The following is a 15520-nucleotide window of genomic DNA, read 5'->3' on the forward strand; positions in this document are numbered from 1 at the left end:
CCCTGTAATAAATATTTTTTTTAATTGTGGTAAAATACACATAAGATTTACCATTTTATTTTTTATTTTATTTATTTTTCCTCTCCAGAGCCCCCAGTGCATGGTTGTATCTTCTAGTTATAAGTCCTTCTAGTTCTGTGTGAGCTGCTGCCACATCATCGCGAGTAACAGACGAGTGATGTGGTTCTGTGTCCAGGAAATGAACCTGGGCTGCTGAAGTGATGAGAGCGCCGAACTTTAACCACTAGGCTGTCAGGGCTGGCTCACCATTTTAACCATTTTATTTTATTTTTTTTAAAGATTGGCACCTGAGCTAACAACTGTTGCCAATATGTATTTTTTTTCCTGCTTTTTCTCCCTAAATCTCCCCCATACATAGTTGTATATTTTAGACGTAGGTCCTTCTAGTTGTGGCATGTGGGACGCTGCCTCGACGTGGCCTGACAAGCGGTGCCGTGTCTGCACCCAGGATCCAAACCAGCAAAACCGTACCACTCGGCCACGGGCCCAGCCCCATTTTAACCGTTTTAAAGTACACAGTTCAGTGGGATTAAGCACGTTCACCATACTGTGCAACCACCACTGTGTAGTTCAGAACTTTTTCATCACCCCAGACTGAACGCCGTACCCGTTAGCAGGTGCTTCCCATTTCCCCCAACCCCCTATCTGCTTTCTGTCTTATGGATTTTCCTATTCTGGATATTTCATTGTAAGGTAGCTTTGCATCCTAACATTTGCTTTCTGAAAATAATCGATATAAAAGTTTTAAGTAATAGTGGTACATGATCAATGTAAAAAGAAATTAAACATAGCTATAGGCTAGAAAACGTCCCTCTCTTCAATTCTTTTTTTTTTTTTAAAGATTTCATTTTTTCCTTTTTATCCCCAAAGCCCCCCAGTACATAGTTGTATATTCTTCATGGTGGGTCCTTCTAGTTGTGGCATGTGGGACGCTGCCTCAGCGTGGTTTGATGAGCAGTGCCATGTCCGCGCCCAGGATTCGAACCAACTGGGCCGCCTGCAGCGGAGCGCGTGAACTTAACCACTCGGCCACGGGGCCAGCCCCCTCTTCAATTCTTACACCTTGGTGGTAACCCCTGTTAATCATTTGGTGAATATACTTCTGGAGCTTTCCCCTCACCCTCCTGTATACATAATTTTTTAAAAATTGCATCATACTGTTCTGCAACTTGCTTTTGTCCGTTAAGGCTTTCTTTTTTGTGTCTATACCTGTAAGTCTAGCTCGCTCTTTTTTGTGGGCAGAACTTTTTGTGTGTGAGGAAGGTTGTTGCTGAGCTAACATCTGTGCCAGTCTTCGTCTGTTTTCATGCCACCACAGCATGGCGTGATGAGCAGCGGATAGGTCCACACCCAGAATCTGGACCTGCAAACCCCGGGCTGCCGACGCGGAGCATGCGAGCTTAACCACTGCCCTCTTGGGCCGAGGGCAGACTGTTTGAAAGTTGAATTTGTCCTTGCAGCTGTGCTGACGAGAGTACCTCAGTGTGACCCTGTGGTTTCAGCAGGTCCGAGAGAGCTCCTCTGGACCTTGAAAACTTGCCATGAGGGATCTGGATTTAGATTCAAACCAAAATGACCATCCTGCTTAATTTAGTTTGTGAAAGGAAAGGAGATTCTAGCATCTTGTAAAAATGTAACTAAGAAAACCATGTTCTTCCCTGACTTTGTGAAACCCTTTGGGATTTGGCATTGAGGTGCCTTCAGTGACCTTCTTCTTTCGAGACACTTATTCTGCTGCAGGTGCAGGATATTGGCCTGTATGTAATGGGAAGAACAAGAAATCAAGACACGAGACCCTTGAGTTCACTTGTGGTTTCTGTTCTTAGCTACTTGCTGTGTGGCCTTGGGCAAGTCGTTCCACCTTTCTGTTTACCTGTATGTGAAATGAGGATATTGGACTACATGTACTAGATTCTATAGTTCTTGGCCATTCTGAAGTGCTTAACTGATTGAAACCTGAGTGTCCTCACTGTAAAATGGGGATAATAACAGGTACCTATGTCACTGAATTATTTTGAGGAACAATGAGGTAATGAACACTTCGGGTTGCTAGTAAGCCCTTGGAGAAAGATTAGCCGTTCTCAGGTAAGAGTCAGAGGAAAGCCAGGCTGTCTTTGGCCAGCTCCCCACCCTTCCCAAGCTCTTTCCCCACCTCTCAGCTTCCCCCATCCCTCTTTCAGGTTAGCGATTGAAATCTGTATTATTTTCTTAGGGCTAGCTAGCAGAACAAAGTACCGTACTGCAAACTGGCTTCAAACAGCAGAAATTTCTCCTCTCACAGTTCTGGAGGCTAGAAGTCCGAAGTCAAGGCCACGCTCATTCTGAAGTTCTAGGGGAAAATCCTTGTCTCTTCCAGCTTCTTGTGGTTGCTGGAAATCCTTGGTGTTCTTGGCTTGCAGCTGCATCACTCCAATCTCTGCCTCCATCTTCGCTTGGCTGCCTGTCTTCTCCCTGTGTGTCTGTGTGTCTTCTCTTCTTATAAGGACATCGGTCATTGGATTAGGGTCCACCCAAATCCAGTGTGATCTCATCTTAACTTGATTATATCTGCAAAGACCTCTTTTCCCAATAAGGCCACATTCTGAGGTTTTGGAGTCACGTGAATGTCGGCGGGGGTACACTGTTCAATCCAGTACATCATCTTTTTCCCTCTTCCCTCTTGGATTGGCAACCATTAATTGGCGGACACAGTCTTTCACAGTCAGATGGGATCGCCCTGCATGCTATCCCTCCGAGAAGAACCTACACTCAACTAGAACTCAGGGAACTGGGCTCCTGATGGGAGGACAAGAGGGCATTTTGCTATTTAGGGGCAGATCTAGTCCTCACATCGATGGTAAATGATTTGAAAACGACCAGGTGCCTTGCAAGGTTGTGAAGGACTTGGGCCTAAGTGGGGAGTGACCACCGAGACTGGAGGTGGGAGGGTCTTTGTCAGTTATCCCTTTGCAAGGTGATTTCACAGCTGTCGTTGCTAATTAAGGTGATACCAGGCTCTTTCTCATGAGATCATGCTCCCCTGGCTGTCAGAGCTCACTGTAGACAGCCACCTTTCTTCTTGCATGGATTATGAGACTGCACAGAATTATGGGACAGCATGGAATTATGGGACAGCATGGAATTATGGGATGGCATGGAATTATGGGGCTGCATGGAATTATGGGACTACATGGGATTGTGGGCTGCAGGGAATTATGGGGCTACATGGAATTGTGGGGCAGAATGAAATTAAAGGGCTGGAAGAGAGAGTGAGGGACCATTGCTTTCAGGTATCTTTTTTTAATGCTAAAAAAAAGACATCAATTGTATTGTTTTCTCATCAAAACCCAAATATAATAGGAAAGAAAATAATTCTAGGGGCCGGCCCTGTGGCACAGCTGTTAAGTTCACACGTTCCACTTCGGCGGCCTGGGGTTCACCGGTTCGGATCCTGGGTGCAGACATGGCACCGCTTGGTAAGCCATGGTGTGGTAGGCGTCCCATGTATAAAGTAGAGGAAGATGGGCATGGATGTTAGCTCAGGGCTAATCTTCCTCAAAAAAAAAAAAAAATTCTAAATTGAATACATTATCCAAACAGATGTTATCTTTTAAGACCAAAAGTTCTGGAGTCAGGCTGGCCCCCCTGAGCCATCCCTTAACCAGCTCAGTGCCCCTGGGGACTTGATGAGATGCGGATAGTAAGAATGCATGCTTGTGGGTCGTGAGGGTTCAGCAAAGTGACATGTGTAAAGCCTTATTATTATTTCAGACACGGTGGGATGAAAACAGGCCCATTTAGGGTCAAGTGGGAGAGTTTTCAGAGCCCATGACCGTGGAAGGTGTATATAGCTTTTCTCTCCTGGGGTCATCAGGTGCTGACCCCGGAACACACCTGCTCATTTAAGTTGCCCCTCCTGGGTCTTGCTGTTTTGCAAAACAGTGAGGTGTAGAGTAGGTCTCCAGCAGTGTGTGTAAAATCATCACATCCCTGCCTGCTTCAGAGGAGCCTAAAGGCGGGAAGCCAGTGCGAGGACTGCAGCCTGACCTGGTCACCCCCTGAAGATGACCCAGAGCGCAGAAAACAGCACAGCCAGATTCAGCCCCACCAGGGGGATCAGGCCACCCATGGTTGCTGAGGCTCTCCTGCGGGGGCTGGTGTAATTCCGCGCCCTGTGTTTGGTATTTTGGGGGGCAGTGAGGGGATAGAGGGTTGATGTAAGGGTCAACAAGATAGGCCTCTCACCTTAGGACCTTCAGCATGATTACAGAATAAGTAATCCCAGTCCCCTGCCTGTGCCGCCTCAGGAGAATGAAGGAGAACAGCGAGGGTTCAGAGATCTGAGTTCCAGACACCCGGGCAAACCCCAGACCTGAAAAATGGATAGGTTTATCCATGCCACTTGGGGCTTTTTTCAGCCTAAAATTAATTTCTAGGCCCCTGAATCACATTTATTACCCTTATGACATATGCAGCTAAATAAACTGTTAAGTTTCCCTGTGCTTAGAACTTGTTAAATGGATGAATTCTGCAAACAGAGGACGGGGCAGTGTATTGCAACAAGGAACATGGCACAAGTCAAAAGGGATTGGTCAACATCTGTTGCGCATTTTCCATGCGCCCGATACCTTCCATGCATTGTGATCCTCACCACAACCAGACAAAAAATGGGGACTGTTATTTTCCCGTTTTTTTAGATGGGGAAACTGAGACTCAGAGAGATGTGGTGACTTGCCCAAATCATGCAGCTAATAAACTTTTGACCATAATGCGCTATGGCAAGGCTGGTAAGTTAGTTTCCTGTGACTGCCATAACAAATAACCAGAAGATTGGTGGCTTAAAACAATAGAAATTTATTCTCTGACGGTCTTGGAGTCCAGAAGTGGGAAATCAAGGTGTTGGTGGGGCTGTGCTCCCTGGGAAGGCTCTAGGGGAGGATCCTTCCTTGCTCTTCCAGTTTCTAGTGGTTCCTGGTGTTTCCTGGCTTGTGGCCACATGACTCCCATCTCTGCCTCCACCTTCCCATGCCTTCTTCCTTGCGTTCTTTATTCAATCCCCCTCCCCTTGCCTCTTATAAAGACACCCGTCATTGGATGTGGGGCCCACTCTCAATCCAGGATTATTTCATCTCGAGACCCTTAAGTAATTATATCTGCAAAAACCCTTTTTCCAACTAAGGTCACATTCATGGCTACCAGGGGTTAGGGCTTGAACATAGCTTTCTGAGAGACTCAATTCCGCCTAGTACAGATGGGTTTGAACAGGCAGGCACAAGATGGCGGGGCTGGAGTGGAGGGAGGGGAGACGCAAGGGGCATTGACACCTGGTTGCAGGGGCCCTTGCCTGTGGCAAGGGGCTTCCCCTGAGATGGCTGGGTTCCCCAGAGCAGCAGTCTGAGGTGCTCCGTGTGCATTACTCTCCCTTTACCAGCCTGTGGTTGGCAATTCTTTCCTGATGCCTACTTCTGTTTTATTGTCACAGTGCTGTTATTTTTAGTTACAGTATAGATGGAGTTTCTAATTGTTAACTCGCCACCCCAGGAGCAGTGGGGCCTGAATCCATTGTTAACTAATTAAGCTCTTTGAGAGAAGTTGGCATAAGGGGGAGCAGAGGCCCAGCACATCCATTGTTTGTGGTTGTCTTATTAGGTCAAAAGCAGGGCAGTTTCCAGCAGAAAGGGCCCAGTGGCCCCAGTTGTTCTCTTTTAGAAGCCTGCCCTGGGCTTTCCCACAAGGCTTGCAGGGTGTAACCTTAGGGGGCTGGGCTGGTACAGGCATCCAGGCTTCCTAGTCTTGGCTTCCAAGAGCCCCAGGGAGTGTATAAATTCTGGCAGAGCCTAGGGAAGCCAGTGACATGATTCCTTTCAGCACAATTTATTTCTCAGAGAGAAAATCTCCAATTAGAATAATCTCCTCTTCCTGCAGCCTGTCACATACAAATGAAAAGACTTCCCTGAGGGACAGAGCCCAGAGCACCCCCTGGTGGCCATCGCGGGCCACACATGGAGGGGAACTCTGCTTCCGGCAGGGTGTGGGAGATCCTGGCACTAAGGGCACTTGGGGAGGTCTCTTTATTAATTTGTGTGTGTGTGTGTGTGTGTGTGTGTGTGTGAGAGAGAGAGAGAGAGAGAGAGAGAGGAAGACTGGCCCTGAGCTGATACCTGTTGCCAATCGTCCTCATTTTGCTTGAGGAAGAGTGGCCCTGAGCTAACAGCTGTGCCAGTCTTCCTCTATTTTGTATGTGGGATGCCGCCACAGCATGGCTTGATGAGCCGTGTGTAGGTCCATGCCTGGGATGTGAACTGGTGAACCCAGCTGTCAAAGCAGAGTGTACGAACTTAACCACTATGCCACCAGGCCAGCCCCCTTAATTTTTAATTATTATTTATCATTATCAATGTGTTGATCATTAATAATACCTACACCTTCAGTATAACTTTTTGTAGCCAGATAGGCCTCTAAGGAGACCTCACTTCAGTGTTTGGGAATTACTTGCTCCAGCTCTGCTGTTGAAATGACAAGATATCTTGAGACAATTTGGAAGGAAACTCAAGGAAAGCAAAAGCGAGTGGGCATTATTTTCAGTCATATGCAGAGCAGCATTTGTAATCTGGTGGCCCATGGCCCAAACCAGCCCACAGGTATGTTTGGCTCACTGTGGTTTTTTAAAAAGATTTTTCGATCAGTTGCTAATATTTAAAAGTGGAGAGATTTCAAGTAAAACTCTGGGTCTTTGATTTCTTCTGAAAAACCAGAGATCTGGAAGGGCTTTCATTCCCATAGGAGGTTAGTAGATTGGAATTGAGTAGCATTTGCCCTCTTTAAATGAAGCATGTGATCTCTAGTTTGCCATAGGCCACACCACTCTCTATTGCCATAGTCTATGTACATCTTTCACTTTATCAGCTTGGTTCCTGGAGGCATTTGAGCTTGTCACCCCCGGCCTAGAGTTTGAGATTGGGATAAGGGGACAGAAAATCCTGTGGAAGTGATGGGTCCCCTGCCCCAACCATATGGGGAATATATATATATATATAAAGTCACATGTCATTTAACAACGGGGATACCTTCTGAGAAATGCATCATTAGGCAGTTGTGTCATTGTACAAACATCATAGTGTGTGCTTACACAAACCTAGACAGTACAGCCTACCCCACACCTAGGCTCTACGGCACTGAGCTTATGGAGCCACCATCATTGACTGAATGGAGCGCCATGATTGACTGAAATGTCGTTATGTGGTATGTGACTATACATATATGTGTATATATATATGTATATAATTGAAAGGCTTTGGCTAACCATGGAGCATCTTCCTGGAAAATCTTTTTAAAAAATTATTTGGGGAGGGCGGGAAACATTATTTTTAGAAAAAAACAACCCTGATGTATTGTAGAGGGTGTGAAATTCATATGGATTATTAAGAGAAACCATGAAATAATGAAATTTCATGCTTGTGCAGGCCCACTTTGGGTGCACGTGCCTCTTCTGTGATTGGGGGAAAGTTTGAGAAATGCTTTCTAAGGAGATAGTGGCAGAAGTAGCTCTCTTATTTGCAAGGAATAGACAAGGATGGCTCGCTTCTGCATTTGTTAATAGAACCGTGAATGTGGAGCCCTGATTGGCTCCTAGGTGTCCCGTTTTTGAATAATGGGGTGTAGATCAGCTCCAGAGGTTACTGGAATATTTCCTGAGGCTTTATCACCCAGTGTTGTGACCCAGGCTTTTAGTCAGGTGGACCAGGTCAATGTCAGATTCCAACATCTCCTAGCTGTGTGATCTTGGGCAAGTCAATTAACCTCTCTGAACTTTGGTTTCTGCTTTTGTGAAATGGGGAGAATCGGCCCTACCCCACAAATAGGATTATTTTAATGTCCAGAGCAAGCACTTAACAACTGCTCCTAAGAATGGTAGTAAAATCACATCTAGCTTCACAGTGTCACCTCAAGGCGGGTATCACTGTTCTACTCTTGGGAGGAGCAGTAAGCAGCTGTGGCTTACTCAAGGTCACACAGTCTGTAAGTTGCAGAACTTGAACCCAGATCTGCTGACTCTAGACCTAGCATAACAGTGACAGGTAAGTAGTGCAATATTAGGCCCCCAACTTGTACTTTCTAGAACCTCTGAATTCATTCCTTAAGGGGGGACTGCTTAGCTGCACTCCCTCCTCCCCCTTTTTGAAAATTGTGATAAAATATACCTAACATAAAATTTACCATTTTCTAGAGTTCACTGGCATCAAGCACGTTCACATTGTTGTGCATCCATCACCACCATCCATCTCCAGGACTTTTTTTATCTTCGCAAACTGAAACTCAGTCCCCATTAAACAGTAACGTCCCATTTGCCCAGCCCAGCCCCTGGAAACCACCATTCTACTTTGTGCTTGTATGAGTTTGAAACTCCTCTGGTTTCCTCACATGGGTGGAATCATACGGTATTAGTCCTTTTGTGACTGGCGTATTTCACTTAGCGTAATATCCTCCAGGTTCATCCATGTTGTGGCATGTGACAGGATTTCCTTCCTTTTTAAGGCTGAGTAATATTCCATTGTACGGATAGTCCACATGTGTTTATCCATTCATCTAGCGATGGACACTTGGGTTGCTTCCACCTTTTGGCTGTTGTGAATAATGCTGCTTGAACATGGCCCCCCTTTCCTTTTTTTAAAGATAGGCTGAATGATCCTCCAGTTAGACAGCACAGGTTGTGGAGTGGAGGGGTCTCCACCCCTTACTGGTTGAGTGGCGTTAGACCGTTTTCTCCACCCCGCTAAGCCCTGGTTTCCTCATGTGCGCTGTGGAAATGATAAGAAGCCATCTCACAGAGTGGTCAAGAGGATGGGATGAGAGAATGGATATGAAATAGTTATTGCAGTGCCCAGCACAGAACAAGTATTCAATACATCTTACTCAGATATTCATTCAACAAACATGCAGTGTCTGTCCTGCTGAGGCTTACATTTGCACCCCTCACCTAGCTAGTCTCACCTACCCTGAGTGGTAGACCAAGGTGGGGAGAGGGCCATGGGATGGCCCACCTGGGTGCAAGTACACCTGGGGTGCATTGTCTGCAGTGCATTTAAAAACAGCAATTAACCTCATTAAAGCTGAAACTGATGAGAAGTTGTTCTGCTTTGTAGCATCATTGGGACCTGGCAATTCTAAACAGCGTCAGTGATGAAATACTCCTTCCCCAGGGACAGATGCTCCCCACAGCCCCCACCCTTTGGGGGCCCCTCACACTCCATGTGAAGTCCTCACCTGAGCTGAGTCGTGTCCATATTCTTGGTTCCTTTCTCTTATATTTCTTTTTAAATATGCTACGTACCTGTTAGAAAAATTGGCACCATAAGAATTCTATTTTGCTTTATTGTTGCTGTTAGTACTGTCTGATTGGCATTTCAAAATTAATAGACTTTATGTTTTAGAGCAGTTTTAGATTTACAGAAAAATTCAGCAGATTTCTTTTCAGTAGAGCGTTTCCACTCCCCACCCCCCAGTTTCCCCAATTATTAACATCTTATATTAGTATAGTACATTTGTTACAAATAATAAACCAATATTGATACATTATTGTTAACTAAAGTCTATGGTTTATTCATATTTCCTCAGTTTTTGCCCAATGTCCTTTATCTATCCCAGGATCCCACCCGGGACACCATATTACATTTAGTTGTCGTGTCTCCTTAGGCTCCTCTTGGCTGTGACAGCTTCTCAGACGTTCTTGTTTTTGTTGACCTTGACAGATTTGAGGAGGATTGGTCAGGCATTTAGTAGAAAGTCCCTCTTTGGGGATTTGTGGCTTTATTTTTTTTGAGTTATTTACTGGAAACTTACTATAGGTTAGTCATTGTGTGAGGCTTTAAAGGGGGATGTAGCAGTGAACCGAGACGCTTTATAAACAGCATTTATACATCAGTGACACTGACGTGGTTTCCATTGAGTGTGTGGGTGGAGGGGGGGCATCGACTGTGGAGCGCTCTCAGTCTTTGGCTGGGTTAGGTCGGCCTCCGGCCCCCTTCAGAGACCTCCCCCCTACCCTGGGCTAATATGGCTCCTTTGTTTGGCCACAGAATGTCCTGAAGGAGCACGCGGAAGACGACCCCAGTCTGGCCATCACTGGGGTCCCCGTAGTCACTTGGCCAAAGAAGACTCCAAAGGTAAGACGCAGATTGCCGCCGCTGGGAGACGGTGCCCCTGCCTTTTCCCTCTCCTGTGAGGTGAACGTTGGCATCTTTTCAGGGGGGACCCCTGGGAGAGGGCACCCCAGTTAAGAGGAATGGTTTTGGTGATTCGTTCCTTGCCAGTTTTTGTTTTTTAAAAGGGACCATTTTCCGTAGCTGTGGAAACTGCAGGCAGTGCCCCCTGGTGGTCCCTCAGAAAACTGGGGAAGTGATGTTTCACCTTCCATCTTTAGGGGAATTTTCTTTGTCTCCTCTCCTCTCCCCTTGCTTCTTTCTTTCCTTCCTTCCCTTTTTCCTCCAGCTGCTTCATGGGCTGTTTCCCTCTCTTTGAAAGTAGCCTTTTTCTCTTTGTAAAACGGATTGATGCTCACCATGAGAGTCTCATCAAACACTGGGAAGACGAGTAGTGACGTCACTGCGCGCGTATCAGGAGCAGGTTACTTTGCACAGTCCTCTGCATTCTTTATCTTATTTAGACTCCAGCGACCCGGCGGGGTAGACACTCGTGACCCGTTTTCCAGATGTGGAAACTGAGGCTTAAAAAGGCGAAGTCAGTTGTTAGGGTACTTGGCAGAGCCAGGGATGCGAAGATGGGTCTATTTGACAGCGAACTTGCAACCAGTGCTCGCCTCAAAGTCCAGCATCCAGAGAAGACCAGTAACATTTTGGCGTGTTTCCTTCCAAAGACAGTGCTAGAGTGGGATATGTATATATTAACCCATTTAGTAACCATCTATCTATCTACACGTGGCTTCACCACTTTCTTGAGCAAGTTATATAAGTTCCCTGAGCTTTACTTCCTCATTTGTAGATAGGGTTATACCAGTACCTACTCCGAATGGTGGTTGTGAGGACTAAAGGAGATAAGCCATTGTTGAATTTATCTCTTGAATAAACTTGTTTCTGGTTTACTGTAATAAGAAATGAAATAATGCCTGCAAAGTCCTTAGGACCAGGACTGACCCGTGGTTAGCGCTCTCTAAATGTTGGTTGTGACTTAAGCAGCCTCCTCGTGGATGGGTATTTTGCTAATTTCTGATTTTTTTTTGCTGTTATAAAAACACTCAGAGGAACATTCTAGATCTGTGCTGTCCAAAATGGTAGCCACTAGCTGTATGTGGCTATTGAGCTCTTGAAATGTGGTGAGTCCAAATTGAGATATTTAGTATAAATATTGCCTAGGATATACTCACGCTAAAAAAGATTATTTGTTGTTCATCTGAAATGTAATTGAGTGAACTGTATTTTTGTTTACTCAATCTGGTGACTCTAGTTGAAATGATAATATTTTGGATATATTGGTTAAATAAAATAGATTTTTAAGATTAATTTCGCCTGTTTCTTTTTACCTTTTTAAACGTGGCTACAAAAAATTTGTAAGCGCATAGGTGGCTCACATTATATTTCTCTTGGACAGTGCTGTTCTAGGTTATTCTTTTCACCTTTGTTCGATTATCTCCTTAGAGTATGTTCCTAGACGTGGGATTGCTGGGGAGAAGGGCACCCATTACTTGCAGGTATTGAATTCTAATTCTCTTTGAAGCTTAGTGGGAATTCAGGTGGCAATAGAAATGAAAAAGATATTGCCTCCATGTCTTCTGCCCTTCGTTCTCCAATCTGTGGAGGTGTGCGGAATTTTAAAGTTGACTTACCCCTACGTGGGCACTAAATATAAATGCCATTTATCAGACCACAGACTGTACCTGCAGACATAGTACCTTGAAACAACCCAGCCAGGCCCCCAGCTGCTCTGAACGTGAAGAGGGAACCGTGGCTTTGCCTCACCGCCCGCTCCCCCCCTGGCCGAGGAATTGCTCCAGGGGAGGGATTAGGGTTCACAGAACATGGGCTTTTAAAAAACAAACGCACCACTATGCACTATTATCTCAGAGTTAATGGAGGGGTCCAAATGAGCCTTTCTGGGAGAAATCACTTCAGGACTGCAAATGTGTCCTGTCTTCCGTGCCTGAGACCCTCAGCCCACTTGTAAGGGGCTTAAAGGCACTTTTTTAAAAAAAAATCAAACCTCTGCCCTCTTTCCTCCAAAGGCCTAGAAACAGGGAGCTGGCTTCTAGGGGGGCAGTAGCCCCTGTCTAAGTAAGATTCCTGTGGAGGACAGTCTGTAAGCACTATGCACAGGTTTGGCATGGCTGGTATCATCAGCACCGGCGGGAGACACTGAAACTCCTACAGTGGTTGGGAAAGAGTGGGTAGGAAGGAGAAGAAAGGACTTTCAACGCTTAACAACACTTAGGGAGTACCAGTCTTTTTTTTTTTAACACCTTGTAATAAAACAAATATAATTTGCATACCATAGAGTTCTCCCACTTAAAGTACACAATTAAATGTTTTTAGTATGTTGAAAATAGTCAAAGAATTGTGTAACCATCACCACAATCTAATTTTAGGACATTTTCAGACCCCCTAAAAGAAACCCCATCACCAGTCAGTCCCCCCTCCCCCCAATCTTTCCCTGCTCCCCCCAGCCCCTGGCAACCACTAATCTGCTTTCTGTCTCTATGGATTTGCCTATTCTGGACATTTTGTATAAGTGGAATCATATGGTATATGACCTTTTGTGATTGGCTTTTCACTTAGCATAATGTTTTTAAGCTTCATTCAAGTCGTAGCATCTATAGGTCCTTCTGCCAATCCTCTGCCAATCCTCCTCTTTTTGCTGAGGAAGACTGGCCCTGAGCTAACAACCGTGCCCATCGTCCTCTACTTTATATGTGGGACACCTACCACAGCATGGCTTGCCAAGCGGTGCCATGTGCACACCTGGGATCCCAACTGGCGAACCCTGGGCCGCAGAACTGGAATGTGCAAACTTAACCACTGCACCACTGGGCTGGCCCCCTTCATTCCTTTTTCTGGCTGAATAATATTCCCTTGTGTGGATATACCACATTCTGTTTATCCATTCGTCTGTTGATGGACACTTGGGCTGTTTCTGTCTTCTGGCTGTTGTGAATAATGCTGCTGTGAACATTCGTATACAGGTTTTTGTTTAAAGATTTTATTTTTTCCTTTTTCTCCCCAAAGCCCCCCCCGGTACATAGTTGTATATTCTTCGCTGTGGGTCCTTCTAGTTGTGGTATGTGGGATGCCGCCTCAGCGTGGTTTGATGAGCAGTGTCATGTCCGCGCCCAGGATTCGAACCAACGAAACACTGGGCCGCCTGCAGCGGAGCGCGCGAACTTAACCACTCGGCCACGGGGCCAGCCCCTCGTATACAGGTTTTTATGTGAACATGTGTATTCATTTCTCTTGGGTAGAGCCTAGGAGAGGAGTTGACTGGTCAGATGCTAACTCTGTGTTTAACTTTGGGAGGAACTGCTGACTGTTTCCACAGTGGCTGCAGCATTTTCCATTCCCACCAGCAGGTTCCAGTTTCTCCACGTCTTCACCAACATTTATTACCTGTCTTTTTGATTAGAGCTGTGGCAGTGCAGTCTTCTTCTTTTTGATTTAGTTTATGTTTTCTATAACTTATTTTAAGTTTGCTGTATTAGTTTATAAGGGCTGCCTAACAAAGTGCCACAGACGGGTTGGCTTCAGCGACATGACAGAGATTAATCTTCTCACCATCCTGGAGGCCAGAAGTGTGAGATCGAGGTGTCAGTTGGCAGGGCATGTTTCTTCTTAGGACTCTCTCCTCGGCTTGTAGACGGCTGTTGTGTCTCTCTGTCCTTTCGTGGTCTTCCCTTTGTGTGTGCCTGTCCTAATCTCTTCTTATAAGGACACCAGTCACACTGAATTAGGGCCCACCCCAACGACCCCATTTTACCTTGGTTACCTCTTGAAAGATCCTATCTTTGAATATAGTCACAATCTGAGCTCCTGGGGGTTGGGACTTCAACATGAATTTTGGGGGGACACAATTCAGCCCACAATATTTATTATAAATTATCTCAGAACTACAAAAAGGTATAAATAATAATAATGAACACCATGGCCCCCTACTCAGCTCTAGAAATAAGTTATTGCCAGTACAGCCAAACCCCTGGGTATTTTTCCTCAGTGGATGTGCCAGTTTTTAGATGCAGTTTTTAGATCTTATTTAATCCTTACAAAGAGGCCAGGAGGTGGAGCGTATTATCTCCATGGTGCAGTTGACACTGGGGGCTCAGAGAGGTACACTGGTACACCTTGGGCCACACAGCTTGTGAATAGCAAGGCGTTCATCCCCAGATCTGTCCCTGTGCTGAGAGGAACTCAATGAAGTGTGGCAGAGGGAAGGGGGAGGGGAGGCCCGCCACTATTTTTATGCATTTCCTGGCTGGTGGGGTTAAAAAGTTAACAGGAGAGGAAGAAGTAAGTAAACGACTGACTGCCTGGGCCACCCGGGGTCTCTCGATTCCCAGGTTTGCAGTTGGCTTCCTCCCAATTTGATGCAGGCTGGGTTGAAAGATCAAGGGTGCTCATTGAGGCTGTCAGGATGCGAGGTAGGGAGCAGTATTCGGTCTGGGTCAGGTTACTTAACAAGTAATTAATGCTAAATGATGATTAGCAAGAAATGCTTTGATCTCCCACCTTGCCTCCTGGAGAACAAAGTCCTTTTCTGGAACTGATTAGGTGCTGCGAGGTCATTTCTGATGTGGTGTCTTTCAAATCAGAGATGCTACTGAATCACCATCCGTCACCATTCACCCCAATTGGCTGTTTCCACCAGTGGTGATGGATTTGTTTTGACCCGTCTACACTCTGGCCGCTTCCTTTTATGACCAGGTGGCAGGATTTAGGGGCCTGTCTGTGACCTTAGAACCAAGCCAAGGGAACTGAGCTTTTGAGGCCTGATCTCTGACCTCAGCCTTATTAGCAAGTTGACCTTCAGCTCACCAGCCAGACACTTCTACCCGGCCTGCCTGCTGGTTCATTCACAGAAAAGGAAACTGAGGAAGGAGGGGAGACTGAGCCAAGGTTACCTTTGGAAAGCAAGCCTGTTGATGAATCCTGCTTCTTAATCCATTATGTCTAGTGGCCAAACCAGGCCACCACTTGAATTTCAATTATTGGCGCTTTTTTTTTGGTGAGGAAGATTGTTGCTGAGCTAACATCTATGCCAGTCTTCCTCCATTTTGCATGTGGGATGCCACCACAGCATGGCTTGACGAGCAGTGTTTAGGTCCGCACCCAGGATCTAAATCCGCGAACCCGGGGCTGCTGAAGCAGAGCACACGAACTTAACCACTACACCACCGGGCTGGCTCCTATTGGCAATTTTTATGGAGTGTAGGAGCAGAGTGGCTGGAGTGTGTATGAACAAGTGCCCTGACAGGGGACGTGGAACCGTCCCCTTCAGCAGTTATTGGATCAGCTTCCTTACGGGG

General features: G+C 45.9%; 1 protein-coding gene across 13 annotated transcripts in view; it reads left to right on the plus strand.

Moving 5' to 3' along the window:
• KDM2B (lysine demethylase 2B) overlaps positions 1-15520 on the plus strand; it is a 118658-nt gene that overhangs the window by 60072 nt on the left and 43066 nt on the right. For all 13 annotated transcript variants that reach the window (XM_070515980.1, XM_044775914.2, XM_070515981.1 and 10 more), the window contains one exon: positions 10077-10163. In XM_070515980.1, coding sequence (XP_070372081.1) covers positions 10077-10163 — 87 coding nt within the window. The remainder of the gene's footprint in view (positions 1-10076; positions 10164-15520) is intronic.

The sequence above is a fragment of the Equus asinus genome, chromosome 8 (genome assembly GCF_041296235.1).
Source record: "Equus asinus isolate D_3611 breed Donkey chromosome 8, EquAss-T2T_v2, whole genome shotgun sequence".
NCBI classification, from domain to species: Eukaryota; Metazoa; Chordata; class Mammalia; order Perissodactyla; family Equidae; genus Equus; species Equus asinus.